At 43.4% G+C, this 19917-nt stretch overlaps 3 protein-coding genes across 4 annotated transcripts in view; 1 reads left to right on the top strand and 2 right to left on the bottom strand.

The window, feature by feature from the left end:
* The window catches only part of WASF1 (WASP family member 1), a 94339-nt gene extending 84445 nt beyond the window's left edge, over window positions 1–9894 (bottom strand). For both annotated transcript variants that reach the window (XM_050894092.1, XM_050894093.1), the window contains exon 1: window positions 9792–9894. The gene's annotated coding sequence lies outside the window, so the exon portion shown is untranslated. The remainder of the gene's footprint in view (window positions 1–9791) is intronic.
* Window positions 9895–11188: 1294 nt separating this feature from the next.
* Window positions 11189–19917, top strand: part of CDC40 (cell division cycle 40) — a 41938-nt gene continuing 33209 nt past the window's right edge. The window contains exon 1 of the mRNA XM_050893957.1: window positions 11189–11380. Within this exon, the coding sequence (XP_050749914.1) occupies window positions 11189–11380 (192 nt within the window). The remainder of the gene's footprint in view (window positions 11381–19917) is intronic.
* POLR2I (RNA polymerase II subunit I) lies at window positions 14649–15000 on the bottom strand. Its single transcript, XM_050893016.1, is given in 2 exon segments — window positions 14649–14700; window positions 14702–15000. Coding segments are annotated over 2 exon segments (351 nt in total).

Below are 19917 nucleotides of genomic sequence, written 5' to 3'. Positions count from 1 at the left end.
GCTGAGTAGTCTAAAAATAAGGCTAACAGATGTGTCTTGGGATCTAAATGGACATTAATGTCTTGATAATTAACAAACTGCTAACCTGCAAAAATGGTATATAGGCAAGTTGCAAGTCAGAAAAAAAACACATGAAAAGCCTCATGTTGGAAGTCAGACTTTTCAGGAAGGTGGGAAACCAAGATTAAAAATTCTCACAGTGCATGTTTGAAAGCATTGCAACGCGAGCTTATGAATTCCTGAAAAAGGAGGCGAGGCATAAAACAGGTAGAGAAGAAACTGTCCTTCAAAGTCTTTCTCGGCCTTCTAGAAAGTTACCATCAAGCAGAGTCCTTAGCTCTCTCTAGCTAACATGCTTCAGAACAAAAACTGACCAACAACCAGAACAGTGAATCAACATCCAACACTTTTTGTGACTGCATCATACAGTTCTTATGGTTTTCTTTTCTAGCTGTCTCCATTTTAAAATCATATCCTTACCTCTTGGCTTAACAATCTTTTTTCTAAAAAGATTCTTTCTCTAATGATACAGAAGGTTTCAAAGGAAAAATGACTAACTATGAGTAAAGAAGCTCATTATAATCAAGGACGGACTAGAATATCTACAACAAGCATATGGTTTGGGATTCTGAAAAACTGAAACATTTGCTTCTTACCACATAAAAAGGACTGGATGCTACATTCATGCTCAAAAATCAGCTTTGGTAGCCAGTGCCCCATATGCAAGCACTGAGCTAGGGGAAAGTGCTTACATTTCTGAAAATACTCAGACACAGAAGATGACCCATTTGGATTGTTTCTATATACAAATGGGTTTGCTTTTCAATGTATTCCCAGGAACAATCAAAGACAGAATTAAGGGACTATTTTATGTGACAGGGCAAGCACCTGAAAGTATTCAAAGTAACAAGGATTTTTCTCTACCAATAGGTTATTCTACATGAAACCTCTTACCAAGTATTGCTTTAGGACAACACTAATCATTAAGCAGCTATTTCCCATGGGAACACTCTAATGTCTAGGCAGAGCGCGCGTTCAGTTGCTATCAGAAGTTCAGAGTTAAGAAAAATTTTAGGCCACAAAAGTATATACGTTCATCAAGATGTCCCATCATTGGGCCACACCGATCCACCACAAGAAGGTCATTCCAAGTATAACATGCTGTGCTGTATTAAATAAATCAACACTCAAAGGGATGGTCTACAGGTTTCAAAAGAATAATCTTTTGGCAACACTGATCAGATCTCTAATGAATAAGCAGATAGGAAACTTGTGAGGAACCCAGAGTTTACTAGAAGACAGCCTATAAATATATTAGTGCTTCAAGAATCTATCAGATACGGTAGATCTTAAGAACCAATCTCATCTACCTCAATTGCAATAGAGAGTTAGGTATATAAGACATCAGGTAAGGACTGAGGAGCCAGAAGAGTTCCTTTTTACCCTTCAACGTAATATCACTACTATCAAATTTTTTCATGAATACTGCCAGTATTTGTGAAGATTTGAGTAATGAAGCCCCACTCTGAACATTCCTGCAGATCGGACAGATGACTGTATAGGAGGAATACAAACCTGTCCAGAGCTTAAAGACATGTACATTTGTCATCCTGGAATAAAATAATGTGTTTATCAGCAGAGCGGCCACAGGTTGGAATAGAGGTTCAATTCTCCTCCAACGAGAAAAAATAGTAATGAACAAAAATCTTTCTCCTTGTTAATAAAACTTTTTCTCCTTTCCTAGACAAAGAAATAAAACCTTTTTTATAATTAGAAGTAGAATAGATAAGTCTAACTAGATAGGCTAGCCACAGATAATCCCAAATATCTGACTTCCATTACTGGAAACATCATAGCTGGTAGAAAGTATATTCTTTTTGGACTGAATTGTACAGAACCTCTCCCTGTACCATGAACTTGCTGAAGGCAGATTTGCTTGAAGTTCATTCCCACAGGAAACAAAAACTGTTAACTCCTTTGTAACTCAGATTTATTTCTACTCATGCTAGCTAGAGCCACAGAATGTATTCCGTTGTCTTGCCTGGGGATGCAGACAGTATTGTTTCAAGTGGGCAGCCACATCTGAAGTTTCCAGAGCGCAATAGTCTTGAATCTTGAAGACCATGGAATAACATCAGTTCATTCGGTATATGAATGATATGCATATGTATTCTGCCATATAATGCCATTCTTCAGCTGCAATGTAGATCCCTGCAACACTGAATACTTGTTGTATCATTTTTTTATGTATTTTCACAAGAGCAAATTCAGATCAGACTGCAATGCCAGAAACTTTCATTACCACCTCTACCACAGTCTAGGCCACTTATCACTTCTCCTGAATTATTTGTAAGATATTTTTTCCTGCTGCTATGAAGATCATATAATCATAGAACATTTAAGGTTGCCCAAAGCAGGATCAACTAGAGCAGGCTGCTCAGAATATTAAGATGTAATAAATATCACTGTCTTGTATTACCAGCAGAGACTGACATTTGTCACACTGGGTAGCTGGGAGGCACAGAAGTGAGATTCCCCTCCCCACAAATTATACAGTTTTGGTAAAGCCCTTGTTCCTGAGGAGAGGCTTCCAAAGAAAGAGCACCTATGACAAACTCAACTTGTATTTTTGGTTGTGTTCTCAAGCCTAGTAAGTTTGACAACTGCACATGGAATCACAACTGGAAAAGTTTGTCAATCACAGCCTTCTCCTTTAATATCAACAAAAAGGCAGAACCAGCTGAGCGTAAAAGATCTCTCTAAGCATTTCTGCACACACATTCAGTGGCTAGTGTCTGAACAAGATTTAACAAGTTAAGCATTTCCTTTTTTTACTGAAAAGCTGACTGCACGCCATTTTTACAAAAGCTCGTTGAACTACTCAAGTTCACACATATTATCAAGTTATAAATTACTTGTTATTTTCCTACTTTTTTTTTTTTTTAATTACTTGAAGGCCTGTGCCAAAATCACTATGGAGGGTGCTGCTTTGTCTTATGATAATGAGAATCTTTAGTGAAAAACTGCTCTCAGCTACCAACAATGGCTCTTCAATAGTGACTCTGTTTATCTGGTATAGCTGATCTGGCAGACAATCTATCTGAACTCACATCACCATCCTGAATGTGCCTGAAGGTAAAAGATTCTGGACCCTCAAACCACGAACAGTGTCACGTTGTAGAAATAGAGCTGACAACTTTGATTTTGGCCACTCCATAGACATTACTTTAGAGGTGGCAACTGGGTGCTGCTGGACAAGCCGCTGTAATACAATATTTATCATAAGTACTACCAGTAAAGTACCTCAGTGTCAATCACTCTTCCAATTTTCCATAACCTATGCATCTGTTATGCAGTGCTGATACTAAATAAAAGGGTTAATCTGAAAGAAGACTCCACCCCCGCAAAGGACCCTCATACTCCTTTGCCTTACACCTTCACTATAAGCTTGCTGGATTGGCCTAAGACAGCTTCTTTTCAAACATCAATTTTCATCCATGGTTTGTGTTCAAACTGGCCATCCCCATGCTACAAGCCATTTCCATATTCAATATGTTGATGTAAGAGTTTCTCTCATTATCCCCCTGATTTGGACCATTTCATTTTGTGTAAAACGGTTCATTGCATCAAACAGCCAGAAAATGACTCCAAAGCCCAGAAATAACAGAATTCATTTCAGCTATAGAAGACTGAGAATACCTCACTCCAATGAATATTAATTCATTTGAGCAGTCATCTCTGATTAGAAAGAGCAAAGTTCAAATTATTGGTTAGAAGCAAATAACGCAAGGAGTTTAAGCTGGTTCTGTGTATTCAAGAGAAATAGTCTAACACTGAATGACAGATAGACAGACAGATACATACATACATATATGGAGAGAAATACATTGAGTGGAAGCAGGAAAAAATTCTCAATTCTCCTCTCCTTGCAAAAAAGGATGGCTTCAGTAAATTGTCTTTTACTGAATGCAGCTTTTTTTCTTTTACATCTGCTATTGGAGAGTGTAAATTCACATCTATTTTATAACTTCTCACTCCTCACTTGTTTGATCTGCATTTCATTTCCTTGGGTAAATAATTCCAATCTTTTCAATCCCTTGAAAAACTGCCATATCCTTTGTGTCAAACTCTCTATAATACTGTGATTTATCTTTTTTAAACTAATTGACAGTTAATAACACACTTTGAATAGCAGATAAGAATTAAGGAATTTGTATACAATGGCACTTCCTGCTCTATGCTTTTTTCCCCACTTCTGATTACAGCTACAAATTGGGTAACAACACCTCAGCAAACTGCAATGATGCCCAAATTTTCTTGTTATATTAATACTGTTAATTTAGGAACTTTTAAGACATATAAATGGTATCTTATTTTCTGCGTCCAAAACACAATGTTTTACACATACCAACAATCAGTTTTACCTGTCATCCTGCTGTCCTTTCACACAGCTTGCTTAGTATTTCTGAATTTGATTAAAGTTTTGAATCCTCAGTAAATACTGCTACTTTATAAATCAAATTCTACAGATGATTAATAGAAAATATCAAACAGCTCCTGATTTAAGACAAAACATTAAGCCTCCTACAACGTAACATTTATTTCCGTTATTTCCTCTCAAGAGATTTTTGTGACCCATGAAAATATTTTACCTCTCACATCATGGCTTCTTTATTTAATAGCCTGGGGTGAGGAACCTTCAATTACATCTTTAAAAAGAATATGTAAATTAGAACTATATTAAAATTTAATCTGCTATGCTATTACTGCAATCAAAAAACCTAGTAGATTAGTGAGGCACAATTGTCTTTGCAGAAGCAGTACTAACTACATTAGTAATACTAGTTAGTACTACTGAGTCTACCATCAGTCTTTGTTGTCATCATATACTTCTACCTACAGGCAGTTGCCACTGTAAGGTATGAGAATTACGTGTGCATGTTTTTTTCTTCAAGAGCACCCAACAATTTTCAGACCTGTTTCCTACGCAAACAAAGTTTATGAGATCACTTGCAGAGCGTTTGTTGGAAGCTCTCCTTCAGTAACTTAAAATCTATTGACCAATTTCTACCAAATTGGACTCAAGTACATTGAGGTTCTCCAAATTTGTGGAAACAAGAGCCAGATAGAGAACAGAGACTCTTTTAATACTCCCAGTAAATGAACGCAGCTTACCACGGAGCAGGAAAAAAGGGAAAAACGCAGTACAAATGCCCTAGCTTTAAGAAATGCTTCAACAGAATTTCATGCCTTTTATTAGATGCCAAAAACCCCACCTGACTTTAGAAGAGATTCCTGTTTTCTAATAAGTTTTAAGTATCAGACAGTTACAGCATTCATAATAATCTACTCCTGTATGGAGTCTGCTGTCGGAAGACTAAATTCATGTCGCAACCATAGCATCTAACTAAAAAGTCAATCAACAGCAAGGTATAAACTCATTGAAAACTATCCATTATTTCTGCTCTTCATTAAGTGTCTTGTTAAAATGTAACTACCTTTGTTATTCTGTAGTTCTTTGTGTGTATAAGGTAATTTATTACACCAACACACCAGCATAAGTAAGCTAGCATTCAATTTAGCTTCCCACCCCCCCAAAAATATAGGCATCTAAATTAATAAGTATATTTTTAGAAACGTATACACTTTTGATGACATTTTCTGTCCTTTAACTGGTTAAAAAAAATTTTTCAGAGAATTAAGAAACCCAATATTAAAGATATGAGACTTTCTAATTATGCTAATTAGTTTATTTTCCTGGAAGTCTATAATTAATGTTTTGCTGCCTCTCCGACACATTCTTTGTTCAACTTGTGTTATACGACGCAGGTCACAGCACTGCATAAGCACTTGAGTAGTTTGAAGAGGCTACACAGCTTCTGACCTCTAGGGAGGCAGTGGCTCTGCAAAAAAAATTATTTTGCTTGCAAAGTCATTTGAAATAATTATGACAGTCTAAGTTGTTCCAGTGTTATCCCGTATCTTTTTTCTTTGAAAGCACATCTTGTAAACATGAAATATATAGCCTGTAATCTGTGTCAGACGACCTCAAGATCCCTCCCAAAAAACTTAAGAGACTGATTGACAGATGTACTGGAACAGAGAACTCCTATTGCAATCTGGCGCCTTGATATCTTTGAGAATCCGGGACATAGTCCAAAAAAACAAAAACTGGAAAAAAGGTATTATGACTCTTGCAGCACTCAGAGGCTCCAAGGTGGTAGGAAAAGCAGAGCATGAGTTATAAAAAGTGCTTCAGTCTCCAAGCAGTTAAATTAAATAGAGTACATTAAGATGCATCAGACACACAAGCAGAAGGTTATAAAAAGGCCCAATCCGAATGCAGTAACAGCAACCTGATAAGACTTCCATCATGACACCTTTTCTCAGCAGCCAAAAGCATACGAACAAAGGAAAAAAACCCTCGTTTTCTTTCAAACTCTGTATTTCCCACAGACAATAGAGCCTCATATTTTAGTTCAATCCTCTGTCTGATAAGTATCTGGCTTTCCCCCCGCCACCCTTCCCTCCAAACTGCAGACTTACAGATCTTGGTGGATGAGAAGTGAGTGTATATGCAAGTGGGTTGATAGCAGTTTAAGAGTGTTAAAAAAAAAATATATAGAAAAAATATAACAAGCGGGATTATATGCATCATCTGTGGGGAAGAAAAACCAACAGAAACCACAGGGTACGAGATAAAGCACATCCATGATGCAAAGCAACAAAAAAGAACTATAAAAGAGCAAGTAAAGGGAAAAGAAAGTAGGATAAAATACATTAAAAACACAGGGAAACAGATTTCATTATCTACTATAGGGAAGAAAAGACTGATGTGAAGGAAAAATTGTGAAATCTTGAGTTACAACCTAATATATCTTACCCCAGCCTTTTAAGGAAATGAGTCTCATGGCGGGGCGGGGGGAGAGGGTGTCCCCCACTTGGAAACTGGCCGGCTGAATTCAATCAAATTTGACAGAAAGGTAGAGGTCTCAAAGATAATTGGCTAAGAAAATGCTAAGTTCATGAAATCAAGATGCTATGAGCGTCGTGACCAAGGGAAAGGCCGCACTATGCATTAAGACCTTATTAGACATTAGATGATCCACAAAAGGATGAGACTATAAATGTTTCAAACAGGAAAAAAAAAATTCCATTAGAGATTACAATCATCTGTGAGATTTAAAAAAAAAAAGGGGGGACGGAAGGGTAAGAAGCCAAGCTTCTACTGCTCAAGGAACTACTCTTTTAAAATACTTTTTCCTCTTTCAGCTGGGGAAAAAAGGAAGACATGGTAATACTTGGTATAGTATTCGCCATCGGGAGTAGTAACAAACAGGTGCCAAAAGGCCCTTTTTATATGCAAAAGTGCTGTACAAAGCGGGACATTTTTATCTTCCTTTGGAGAAATCAAAGCAAGAGAGGCAAAGTGACTACAAGGAAAAACAGCCGTGGAAAAGCTGGATGGAAAGAAAAGTCAAGTAACCCAAATCACCTTCCACCCACTACTCCAGTCTGCCTTCAGAACCAGCAGCATCCAATGCATAACATAACATGTTTTCTGGAACCCGATTAAAACAGAACATACTTACAGCATACAATAACCAATGAGAAGACTTTTTTTAAAAGCTGTATCACTCTTTTGATTTGTTTTATACCAATCAACCCCTTCTTGAATTCACAAATATGCAGTTAATAGTCACTATGTGCTAACATATTATCTCGACACAAATGACGAGCAGCAATTCCTCAGCTTTTTCAATAAAACCAAATTTTAGATAATCACATATATTATCCATCTACACTTTTAAAGCGTAGTCAAGTCAGTATTTCATATTCAAAAATGGCTTCTGCATGCTTGCTAAAAATTAATCATTGCTTAAACTGTAGCAAAGAGAAACTTCAGACCGTGTTCCACTGAATGCCTTCTTGTGTGCTTGCTTATATACTAGCCTGATGGTACCAGAAAGGCAACTAATTTAAACCAGTAAGTGATTTTCATAGGTCCTACAATGAAAGCATCTAGAATCCCAGATGATTAAATTTCACTGGCAAGCGATCTAGAATGCTTAGACACAACGTAGCTGAACACACTTCAGCAAACTACCAAAGCTTTGCCAATTAAACATTTCAGATTCAAGGATAACAAAGCAGAATTAGTTTCATCATTTTCAACACAATTCTCCAGATAAAATATCACAGACTGGTTGCACAAATAGATCTTGAAATATTTCACTTTTCAGGAAGCGCACCTTTCAACTTCAGACAACACCCAGCATCTGCATGCCAAGAGAAAAAAGAATGCAGTCATATGGCATCAGTTAACAATTACAGCCAATAAACAAATTGACTGCAGTGGAAGATGCACTTTTGATATTAATAAGCAGTGATTCATGTGAAGTGTCATATAGCTTTCCTTACTTAGATTCATCATCTATATATTTAAGAGAAAAAGTCAACTCATTACCATACAAAATGCTAGTTAAACATAGTATATTTCAGCTGTTGTAGACGCAAACAAAAGAAAGGTCTCAGTGTTGAAAATGTGGGACTTTTACCTAAAATCCTGATTCTAGCATAAAAAGAAGAGGCATGTCCATGTTTTATTAAACAGCTCTAAATGCAGCACCTTGCTCCACTCCACGCTATGAACACTTTCTATTTGCGCTTACATTTATTCTATCATTTTTTTCCAAAAGAATCCAAGTTGTATCTTCCCAAGCTAAGGTATTTCTTCAAAACCGTGACTGCTGAAAAGGGTGGAAAATCAAACTAGAGCATTTAATCTGATTAAATGCCACTGTGTCACAATTAGATGTCACTGTATGTTCACTTTAATTCTGAAAGCACATGCAGCATGAAAGGAAGTCATGGCAATGTACCGCTCCAGGTGCAAGCGCATGCAACATATATACCTGGTATTAAAGGTGGCCCTTCAGCGCTCTGTACTTTGTATTTATTCTGTCCGCGAGTGAAGCGGGCGCAGAGAAAGGCGTTTTGCTGGCTGGAGAAGTTGGAACCTACGCGCTTCTCCTGCTCCCAAGCCAGCCGCGATCTCCAAGCCAGCCTAACAATGGTAGCAGTGTTCCAGCGGGCAGATCTGCCGTGAATTGGATCGCATCCCCTCGCCTCCGAACGGCAAACCCGTCGCCCCTCCCCACCTCTGCCCTCCCGAGCCCCGGTCACCCCAACGGCGCGGCGGCGGCCGGCTGGGAGAGCAGAGCACCTCACCTCAGCCCGGCCCGGCGCCAGCCGCTCGCACCTGGCTGCGGCTGACGTCACCCCCGCCGCCCCCCGCCCCGGCCGCCTGCCCGCTGACCCCGGCCCCGCACGGCTCCACCTTCCCCGCCGGGCGATCCCGCCGCCGCCGCCGCCTCGCCGGGTTACGGGCACACAGGGCGAACGGTCTGGGCGGCGAGGAGAGGGAGAGGAAAGCGCCGCGCTCCGGCACAAGTGCGGCCCCCTCCCCTCCTCCGCCTCGCAACACGCCCCCTCCTGTCCCTGCTACCGGGGGCGGCGGGGAGACGGGGGGGAAAGGGGGCTTCGCGGCCGCGGCGTGCTTGCTAGCTTCCTTCCTCCCTCCCTCCCGCCGCCGCCGCCGCCCCCCCTCTCCCCCCCGGAGGGGCACGGACAAAGGGGAGGGGGCCAACACCTGGCGGGGGCCGGTCCCTTTGTGGGGCAGGCACGTCTCGCAGCGCCGGGGAAGCGGAGCGGGGGCGCGGGCTCGGCGGCGGGGGCCGGTCCCGCCCGCCCACCCGCGGGGCCGCGAGGGAAGGGTGCGGGGCACTTACTCGCCGGCCCGGCTCCCGTGCGCTGCCTCCCCTCGCCTCGCACCTTCACGCCGCTCGCCTCAGCCCCTCCCTCCGCCTTCGCCTCGCGCTGCCCCCGCGGCCGTTGAGGGCGCTGGAACTTCAAACGGCGCCTGCCATTCCGCGCGCGCCGCGGCCGGCCGGCGGCTCCGGGGGTGGGGGCGGGGGGGGAGGCGGCGGGGGCGCGTGCGGCCCCGGCGGCGGCGCGGAGCTCCCCCGAAGGCTTCACAATAGACACAGGACAGCGCGTGTGTCTCTCTGTGTGTGTGCGCGCGCGGGAGGAGGGGCCTCCCCCGGCGCGCCGAGGCGGGAGGGAGGGAAGGAGGCAGGGCTGTTTACCCGGCGGCCGGCCCCGGCCCCCCCCGCCCGATGCTCGGGCTGGCCCATGCGCCGCCGCCCCCCAACCCCGCGACGTGAGGGAGGCGAGCCCACCCCACCCCGCGGGCGGCAGGTGGTACAGTCCGGCCCGCCGGCTCCCTCTCCCCAGCACGGGCGGGGTGGGGCCCGCCATTGTGACGTACCTAAAGCCGGCTGCTGGCGGCCAATTAGCGGGAGGGGGCGGGGCTCCCTTGGGGTACAGCCCGCCCCCGGGGCTGCTCGGGCCGAGGCGGTGGGAGCTCGGGGGTGAGCGCCGGGGGCGCGGCGGGCCCAGGTGGCCCGGCCGCCGTGCGGGGCCGGACTCCCCGGCTGCGCAGCGACTCGCTCCGCTGCCGCCTCTCTGCCAAAGAGATAGCGGAAACCCTTTGTGTGCGGGAGGAGGCGAGCGCCCAGGAGCCATCGCGCCCACCCTCTGTTGAACGTTTTCTCCTGCCGTTGCGCAAAGCGCAGGCGAGCGCGGGGGGAAACCCGCAACGCCCGTGACAGGCCGTCACGGGGGGCCGAGGGGGAGGGGAACGCGGCGCCGCGCGCGGAGGAGCGGTCGGGCTCGCGCCCCTGTCATCGGCCGGCGCGCGTTCCCGGGGAACAGGCAGCGGGAAGTTCCCCCTCTCGCTGGTCTCCCCGCCAAGAGCGGCGCCATAAAATTCCTCCACCCGGGCGGCAGGACGGCAGCAGCCGCGCCATGGCACCGGTGCCGCCAGGCTGTTCCCCCTGCAGAGCCCGCTGGGGCCGGGCCCGGGCCGCGTTGCATGCTGGAGCTTGTAGTCCCGCCCGGGAGTCCTGAAAGGTTAAGCACCAACAACTGCAAAGGGAGATGATCTCCCCCTCAAGCGCCTGTATATCCCATAGAAGACCATAATTCATCCTTTAGAGCGTGTTTTCCGTTTTAATGAGCTACCTTTTAAGGTGCAGCCCCACCCCGCTCGTTCTGCGGGGGAAGGGACACGGAGAGCTCCGCGGAGCTGCCAGGACCTGCTCGTCCCGTCATCCCCCGCGCCAAGATGTCGGCGGCTATCGCCGCGCTCGCCTCTTACGGCGGCTCCGACTCGGAGCCCGACTCGGAGCCCGAGGCTGAGGGCGGCTCCCAGCGCGCCGCTGTGCTCGCTAGCCGCGACGCCGTGCTGCACCTCCGGGCGCCGCCCGCCGCCCCCCCGGCCCTGGCCGTCGACGCGGCCCCGGAAGTAGCCGTGAAGGTAGGCGTCTCTCCGCCGCCTGGGGGACCGGGGCCCGCGGCGCCCGCCCGCCGCTGCAGCCGCACCGTCGGCCTCTAGCGCTGGGGACAGCCTTGGGGTAGCCCCGGGCCGGGGAAGCGGGGCGGAAAGAGCGGGGTGCCGGGGCGGGCGGGTGCGGGGCCGGCGGGGGGGGCGTTGCCGCCGCCTGGCCTTACCCTGCCCCGCGGTGTGGGGGCCAGAGCTGGGGAGGGAGGGCGCGTGTTCAGGAGCTCGGCCGGTCCATCCCCCTGTGGCGGTTAGGCTCGTTAAGGTGTATTATCTCTATGTTAAAGCCGTGCCTTGCTTGGAGTTCCTCAGGTACTCTTGTCTTCTGTTCCCCCGAGTTTAAGGTGGTTTTGTGTGTGGTTTGCCCGGGTGGTGGGGTGAAATCGATACTTGATAGGCTGAGTGCAGCTGAATCCTGTTCTAAGGAGCAGCCTGAAAGCTGATCGGTGTTTCTGTTTTCATTCCAGTGTTGCTTGGGAAACCTTAATTTTCCAAGTTCAGTATCATATTGGTTCACTTGTGTGATTCCAGAAAGGGGGAGGGGAAGGTGTTGGTTTGGTTTTGGGATTTTAGTATAGGCAACTAATTTCTGATCAGAAGCAGGCATCTCGCCATGGTGACTGTCACTGTAGTAGTGTGGCTTCCAATTGCTCTGAAAAGTTTCCTGCTTTGCGACAAAGAGGTGGATGGAATCTTTCACTTTGTCATTAGTTAATTCATATGCTGTCACAAATGATCATATTTGCCTGTGCATGTTGTCTTAGAAATATCTGACTTCTTGAGTGGCAGCCTGTGGCAGACTGTCTTGTACAGGCTTTAAAGGAATGCTGATTAACATCTGTAATATCTTTTGAGTGTGAATGATGATAAGTGGCAAGTAGCATTGGATGTGCTCTTTGCCACTCTTAAGGCTGTAGCAACAGGTTTTCCCTTTGCCATGCCAGCACAAAGGTTTATGCAGTTCCTTGGTGGCTGACATCAGGGAACTGATCTGAATTTAAAAAAAAATAATTCTGGTGGAGTTATTTGTCCTTGGATCCGTTCCTTGATCTGGTTTGCAATGTAGCTGCACAAATGCTGTGCCGGCACAGTTAAATGCCCAGTGGCAGAGTAGGAACAAGCAGCTGGAGGAAAAAGTTAGGTGTCAGTAGCACATTCCGTTCACAGTTGTTCACCAGGCTATGCCCTGAAAGGGGTATCCACCAGTACAACTAGGACTGTCTCTACCGCCAGCGTTCTGCTAACCAAGATAAAAAGGAAGTGAGGTTTCTGAATATCAAGATGTTTCATTAAAATGTTGTCTATCATTTTAATTTGAGATCACAGATGAGATGCATGTAACTGAAAAGATCAACGAATTCAAGCTGAGGCTTTCTGAATACACAGCATACTGGAGCTTCTTTTAGCACCACAACCTTCTTTGAGGAGTAACAGGTCATTTCCTTGTAGAGCGATATCAGGTTTTCTCTTCAGACTTTATGGTTCAAGAAAGAAGTGCTGGTCTCGTAGACAACGTGCCCTCAACACCTTCCATGTCTAAAAATGACAGCATCCCACCAATCACCAGTGAAAGCTTGCCGGTCACCCCCTCAGGAATTTACCCTAATTCTTTAGGATTAGAAAGCCCTTACTGAACAAACGTAAAAGATATGATGTTTGAGTGGAGGTCACAAGAATTCTTTTAAGTACAGGGTTGGAAAAACAGCAAGCTAAGTGAGGAGGAAAGCAGAGTTACAGTTCATTAGTATCACTTCACTTGTGCAAATGTTGCTTTGACATGAATAAGGATCAAGTACTCTTAAGTGTATGGATATGTATTACACAAGGGACAAGGAATGGATAAGAAAAGATGGTGGTAAGAAGGGAGGCTAGAAGGGTTAGTCATACAGTAAATATAAACGACAGCTGCACACAAGTGCATTTTTGGCAGCGAGAACGTAAATCTTAAGTGGTTGGTGTTCTGCATCCTAGTTCTAATCATTGTGCCTGTTTCTAGTTCAGAATTTTGGCCTGTTAACTTGCACAGACATTAGACTTACATGTACTTTAAAGAGGAATAGGTTCCTCACTCTCGTTATTAGCAAGGCATAATTGTTAGCACACTCAGCTACAGCATTTGGTTTTTTTGTTGTTACTTAAATGTGCATATCAAATATAGCCCTAAGTTGTTACTCCAAGATGTATTATGCTACAGAAGTCTGCTGAGTCCTTGCCTCAAAGTACATCATAGATCTATAAAATCATATTTCTGTGAAAATAATTTTTCTGTAATTGAAAACTGTACTAATGATTTGTAACTGTGTTTTAAAAGTTTGAGGGGATGGCTTTTGTTACACCCTCTTACAGTCTGCTTGTTAAAATAGGCCTATTGCTGATCTTGATGTTAAACTACTCGTAATAAATAACATTGAGTTATAATTATTGGTTACTGCAGGAATATTTCTACTTTAATTTTAAATTGGAAAGCCGGCTAGATGAAAGTACATGTTTCTACTATTCTTTTTAACACCACTAAAGTGCTGAAGACGTTACAGTACCTGAGGGAAGACAACAGAGGAAGAAAGCGTGCACTTCTGGTCCCTTCATCCAGAAAAGGATACGTTATAACTGCAAAAAGTTCAGAGAGGGGCAGCAGGGCTGAAGAAGGGTCCTGCTTCTGTATGAGGAATTGTCGAGGAGGCCAAAACTGAAAGAGAGATGACTGAAATTAAAAGTATGACGGAGACCTACAAAATCATTAAACGGCATGGAGAGGGGGTTGAATACTCACTGCCTCTTCCAGTACAGCAGCTATAAGCTAACTAGTAGGAGCTGGGTTCAAAACAAACAAAAGGATGCAGTTCTTCATGCAACATGTAGTAGGGCTATTCCCATGCCAAGAAATATTGTGTATGCAAGAAATTTACACTGTTACAAGGAGAGTCTGGACAAGTACTTGGAAGAGATCCATTGAAGGAAGAGGTGTCAGTAAATAGATTTATTCAAGCTCACCAAGTCTTCCGACCTGAAAATATTTGGCTCTTGGGAGAGTGCAGAAGTAGTATCATCTACACTTGCCCTGTTTACTCTGCCCTAGGCGTCAAGTCATCATAAGGCTGATGTTTTCTTTTGTGGGGAGAGCAGATAGGTTAATCAAGATATTTTCTTACTCCAAATGCATCATCAGGTAGCAGGTAAGCATGACAGTGTTGTTGATAGGGGCTGTTCCACAAAGAGAAGGGAGCCCACTTGCCAACAGCCAGGGCTAGGAAATGTCTTCCCTCCAGCAGTGGTCGTCATGAGGGGCAGGACATATGGAATAGTTTTATGGTGTCCTCAGCGCTTGCACCATGAGAGTGGAGGTTCACTACTTCTACTTGTCTGTTCCATCATGAGTGGACTTTCATTCAGAGAAAAGTCAGGTCCTGTGACTTCTGCAAGGATTTATGTCAATTCATTGACTTGTTGACATAGATGCAGCTATTCTCAGCTTCCTGCTGGTAGTTGTGTTTTCTGTATGGAAAAAATAAAGTCCTGTTCTCCTTTTTGTCTCTAAGATGCAGTAGGTTCCTCCACTCATGGCAGAAGCAGATCTTCACAAAGCATAGCTCATCCATCCTGTCTGACTGTAGTAACTGCACTGGCTAAGCACACACCATTCTGGTGCTTTGGTACTGGTTTTCTGTGGAAGTTTTTTGCCTTAATCAGCTTCATGGTGAGATTTAAGGCAGTTAAAATCAGTAGTAGGTACAACCTTTTTGCCTCTGTGATGTCTCCTATGAGCCATGCATGTGGCTTCCAGAGGAAGGGAGGCTTATCTCCCTTCCTCCCTCCCGTACAGGAACACCAGTGCTTTCTGCTACTAGTCAGGCCTCACGCAGGTAGCTGCTCTTGTTGTCTGTTGCTCCAGCCTACTTTAAGGAGAAATAGAGCCCACCTGAAGTAAGGCCTTAGGCCTTTCTGCTCTGTAAGAGCATCTTGCTGCAGGATGGGTAGCTCCAGGACAGTTGTGTTGACTCTGGTTATTGTGGGGTATGAACCTATTGAGAACTTGAGGCACTCGGTATGAATTGGCCATAGAGATCTTCTCCCCAGCATGGCAGTGCCCATGATACTGGGCTAGGCAGGCTCTTCGTCTCTTACACTCTTAAAGCAATCAGTTTTGTGAACTGATTAACTACAGTTAACGCAGTGAGAAGAAGCCCAGAATATGTTTAAGTAATGGAAGTCTGATGATCTAGAGCTCCTTTGCTGTTAGCTATCCAGAAACTGGCTAAGTAAGGTGTGTTTGTTAGTGGTGGCTTTTATGTGTGGAATGAATTAGGCTAATTAAGAGCATAAACTGAAAAAGTCAAATACAGACACTCATTTACTTGGTCCTTAAGAGCAGTGCATTATGAATGTTTGTTCAGTGTTTTAATAATGCTGGCTTTGATTTGAAAGTAGAGGCCAGCATGTGTTTCATAGTCCTATAACATAGTGGTTTCCTTTTTTCACTCTCAACCTCTTATTTTAGGATTCTTTCCAAGTTATATTTTGCTAGACATTGCCAAAACCAATTATAATTAATTTTCCTACAGCTTCTACTGATATGAAAAAATCACCCTAAGATTGCTCACAAAGTACTTACCTTCACTATTGAATTAAAAAAGCTGAAGGAAATTCAGGAAATTGCATGTTCTGTGAAGAAATCACTTTCACAGGAAATGTTGCAGCTATAAGCTTTGCTTTTGGAGAGAATGTTTACTGCTTGATCTCCATCAGTTCAGGGTGAGACTTGGATGAGAGCAGATTTTACAGTATATATTTACAGTGTCTCATTCACTGGTTTTGAGAAGAGGATACTCAACTGGGTTGCAATCAACTAGGCTGGCCTGGCCCAGTACAGGAGTTGGAGGGTTTGTGTTGCCTTTAATGTGGGAAAGGGTTGGAAGTCTCAGGTCTATTTCTGTGTTGAATCTGGTTTGCCTTAGGCACTATGCAGCTGCCTAGAAAAATACTTCAGGGGAAGAAATAGACTTCAGTCACATTTCTTAATGTTCTTTAAAACCTAATCCCTGCCCAGCTATGGAGAGAGGAAAGATACAAAGTCAGTGTGTGACCATTCTGTAGCAGCGAAGAACATTAGTGAGTTGGGAGATGTTATTTGTTAGGACTGTTTTGACTTCTTTTAATATGGTGGGTTTTCCTGCTTTCTTTGACACAAAATATCTTGTAGAGAATAGATGTTTAGAACTTGTCATCCTGCAAGATGCTGGGAATCTAGGCTAGTTCAACAAAACCATTCAACATATGCTTTTCTTGCAGGTTTATTTTTATTAAAGTTAGTAGGATGGACATTTACTGTTAAGAGTGTATGAATGGGTAGAAAGACTAAAAGCTGGTAACAACCAAATCTTAATGTTGGGACTTCACTGTAAATGCCACTCGTCTCTTGGTAATAAATCTGAAAATCTTTAGAATGAGATAGTACTGTGTATTTGACAGCTTAAGTGGTTTATGCAAGAATTGGTAAGTGACAAATTGCTTAAGCCTCTGTGGCTCATGGGATGGGGTCTTAATTTACCACATTTTAATTTAATGGATAATTAAAGCTAATTAAATCTTATGCAAAGCAGCCTGCCCTTTTTAGCTATTTGGCTAATTAGTAATTAATTTACCTGGGGAGAAGGGAACATTGTAGGTTTATTACCTAAAATGTCCAGGAAAAAAAAAAACAACATATAAACATCACAACTCTTTGCTTGCGTGATATGAAACTGGAAAACTCTGACCTTTGCTTTGTTCTAACAAACTTCATGTTTAGACAAACACTTGAGATTTAAGTGTCAAATTCTGCTTCTAAATGCATAAACAGCTCTCATTAAACTTACAGGTAGCCACATATTAGCACAGTGGGGATTACAGAATTTGGCTGAAATTTAAAAATATTGTGGATTGAAAGGATTGTGAGTTGCCTTAACGTAAACAACATTGTATTCTTTCTAAGGACCAGAATTAGCATCCGGTGTTGCAGTCCATGCTGCAGCTTGTTTCTTTTATTTAAAGCTTTGCTTTGATGCCTATTGCAGGGATTTGGCCTGTGTTTAATTCAAAAATGTTTTTGTCTTGCATACATATAAAAGAAAACTAGCAAGCTTTTTTTTTAATTATTGAATTATTTTGGATTCTATAAATCAAGTACTTTTCATAGATGGTAACGGTTTTGTTTTATGGCATTCAGGTAGGGTTTTTCCAAAGAAAAACAGGACTGTGGCATGTTTAAGGAATCCGTCAGAAGGAAAGCTAATCTGATTTACTGTATTTATAGTCTAAAATACCTTCTATTTCCTGTGGTCTTTCCTATGCTGACTTCTAACTGGCCAAAGGGCCTTTATGTTAGGACTAAAGGAGCATGCCTTGGTAGGAGCTAGACGTTCTGTGATCTCTAGGGAGTTATAATGAAGCACCTGCTTGTCTACACTTAGCTTCTTTCTGTCTCAAGGTAGATTCCTTAGGAAGTGCTAATACTCCAGAGTACAGCCCTGAGTGCCATTCCCCTATGATAGTGTGATGCTGTGTTGTAGGATGAAAGAGGCAAAATGAGAGCATTTACGTATCAAAGAATTTTTTTACCTAATCAAATCATATCTGAACTGTAAATCAACGTGATACTGCAAGTAAGTAGACATCATATCTATTAAAAAAAACCCAAAAAACCCAACTAACACACCAAGTAGTTCAGTGATAAGACATCATCTGCTTCTTTTTTGCCTTGCATCAAGAGTGATACCTGCGTCTGTCTGGACAGACACTCATTTGACCTGTCTACCAAACTTCAGTGGATCTACAGACTGAGCAATTTCAGTGTTTGGCTGTCCTTACTTCTGCTAAGTTGTATAATCTGAATCTTTTTTAGGCTGAATTAGATTGTTCAGTTTTTCTATACAGGTCATATTTTGTTAGACCTCTGATCGTTCTTGATTTTTCTCTTTTGGACTCTTTTCAGTAGCATGTGTCTTACCTGATATGTGGTGCCCAATGTGGCCGCTGTATTTCAGTTTGGTGCTTGTTACCAGCGCTGAGAAAAGCAGAGAGGTGACATGTAGAGCTGATATTTGCAGCTCCATTGTGTTATGTCTTCCAAGAAAGCCATATTCAGTAAAACATAACTTCCTAAAACCTTAATTCTTCTTTTCCAGTTTATATGGGGTGTACCACCTTTAATGATATTACGGTATGCCATAAAGCCTGTATTTATACAATTTCTGAGTTGCAGCAAACACAAGCTGCTTCTCTGCCAGTCCTACAGCTGAACTTTTAGCTTCCTCTGGAGGAACACTGTATCTGTTTAAATTGAGAGCTTCTTGACACCCCTTTTTATGATTCCTATGCCTTCGTGAGTGGGAAGTGACCTAGGGTAACACTTAGCCCATCACTGAATTCACCGATGCCCTCCTCTTGCAGCCTAGCTACTGACAGTCTTCCATCCCGCAGAGCCACTTGTGTCACACTTAGGACGTAAGCTACATGATGAATTGCTCACCTTAGGCTTTTAGATAAATCAAGACATGTCATGTGTGACCAGAGGAAAAACTACACCACAGTAGAGGGACGTTATCCCTTAGATTACCTTATCTCAGTCACAGCTCTGCCAGACTGCTGCTCCTGTGATCCCTTCCCTGTTTGCTGTAGCTATGGCAAATGCATCTAGAATGCACGCAGGTAAGTTCTGTTGGCTGTTGCCAGCATAAAGGGACAGAGTCGTAGGACCTGTATGTTTACTTTTTTTGCTTTCTGGGTCTTAGAAAGATGAGTTCTGCTGAAATGGTCTTCTGGTGATGCATGCAGTTGTACCCAGTGATCTTCACCATGTGCAGAGGTTGCTGATGAGTTCTTTCCTCTCATAAAACAAACAAAAAAAACCCCAACAACAACAAAAAATGCTCCAATGCAGATAGCTTGCCAATTTGTGAAATGATTGATGGACTAGATTAATATTTTTAATGTTTCTGCTACCTACCAGAGTCTCGTAATGCCGTACAAAATGGCACTTATCGGATGTTGACCAAAGGATAATTTGTCTGCTGCAATTCGAACTCTTGCCGTAGACTAACATTTCAGAATATGTTATGTCAATACTTTATTTTCGTATCAAGATTTTGATTCTTTAAAATACTGAGAAAGTAAAGCAGGGAGTTGTGACACATTCAAATTATTATATAGTTTAAGGCGAAATGGCATAGTGAAAAGATAACCGTTATGTGCTTCAGCAGCATATTAACAGATTATCATTTGATGCCCAAATATATGAAAGCATGAATAAGGCTGGAGGTCTTGGGGAGCGTAGCTCTGATAAATATAACATGTGCTTCAATTTCAAGGCTCGGTGGTTTTCACACAGAAAGGCTATGCCTGTGGTGGTCTAGGAGTGAACATATTGCGTGGCTTCCAAGTGACTCAGCACTGTTCCACCAGCAGTGAAGTAGAACCGGAATTGCTATAATCGTCCAGCAGAGGATCATCTTTCATGGCACAATCTGTTTCTCTTCTCA

The sequence above is a fragment of the Gymnogyps californianus genome, chromosome 3, assembly GCF_018139145.2.
Source record: "Gymnogyps californianus isolate 813 chromosome 3, ASM1813914v2, whole genome shotgun sequence".
Lineage (NCBI taxonomy): Eukaryota > Metazoa > Chordata > Aves > Accipitriformes > Cathartidae > Gymnogyps > Gymnogyps californianus.
This window is presented reverse-complemented; position numbering and strand designations above follow the sequence as displayed.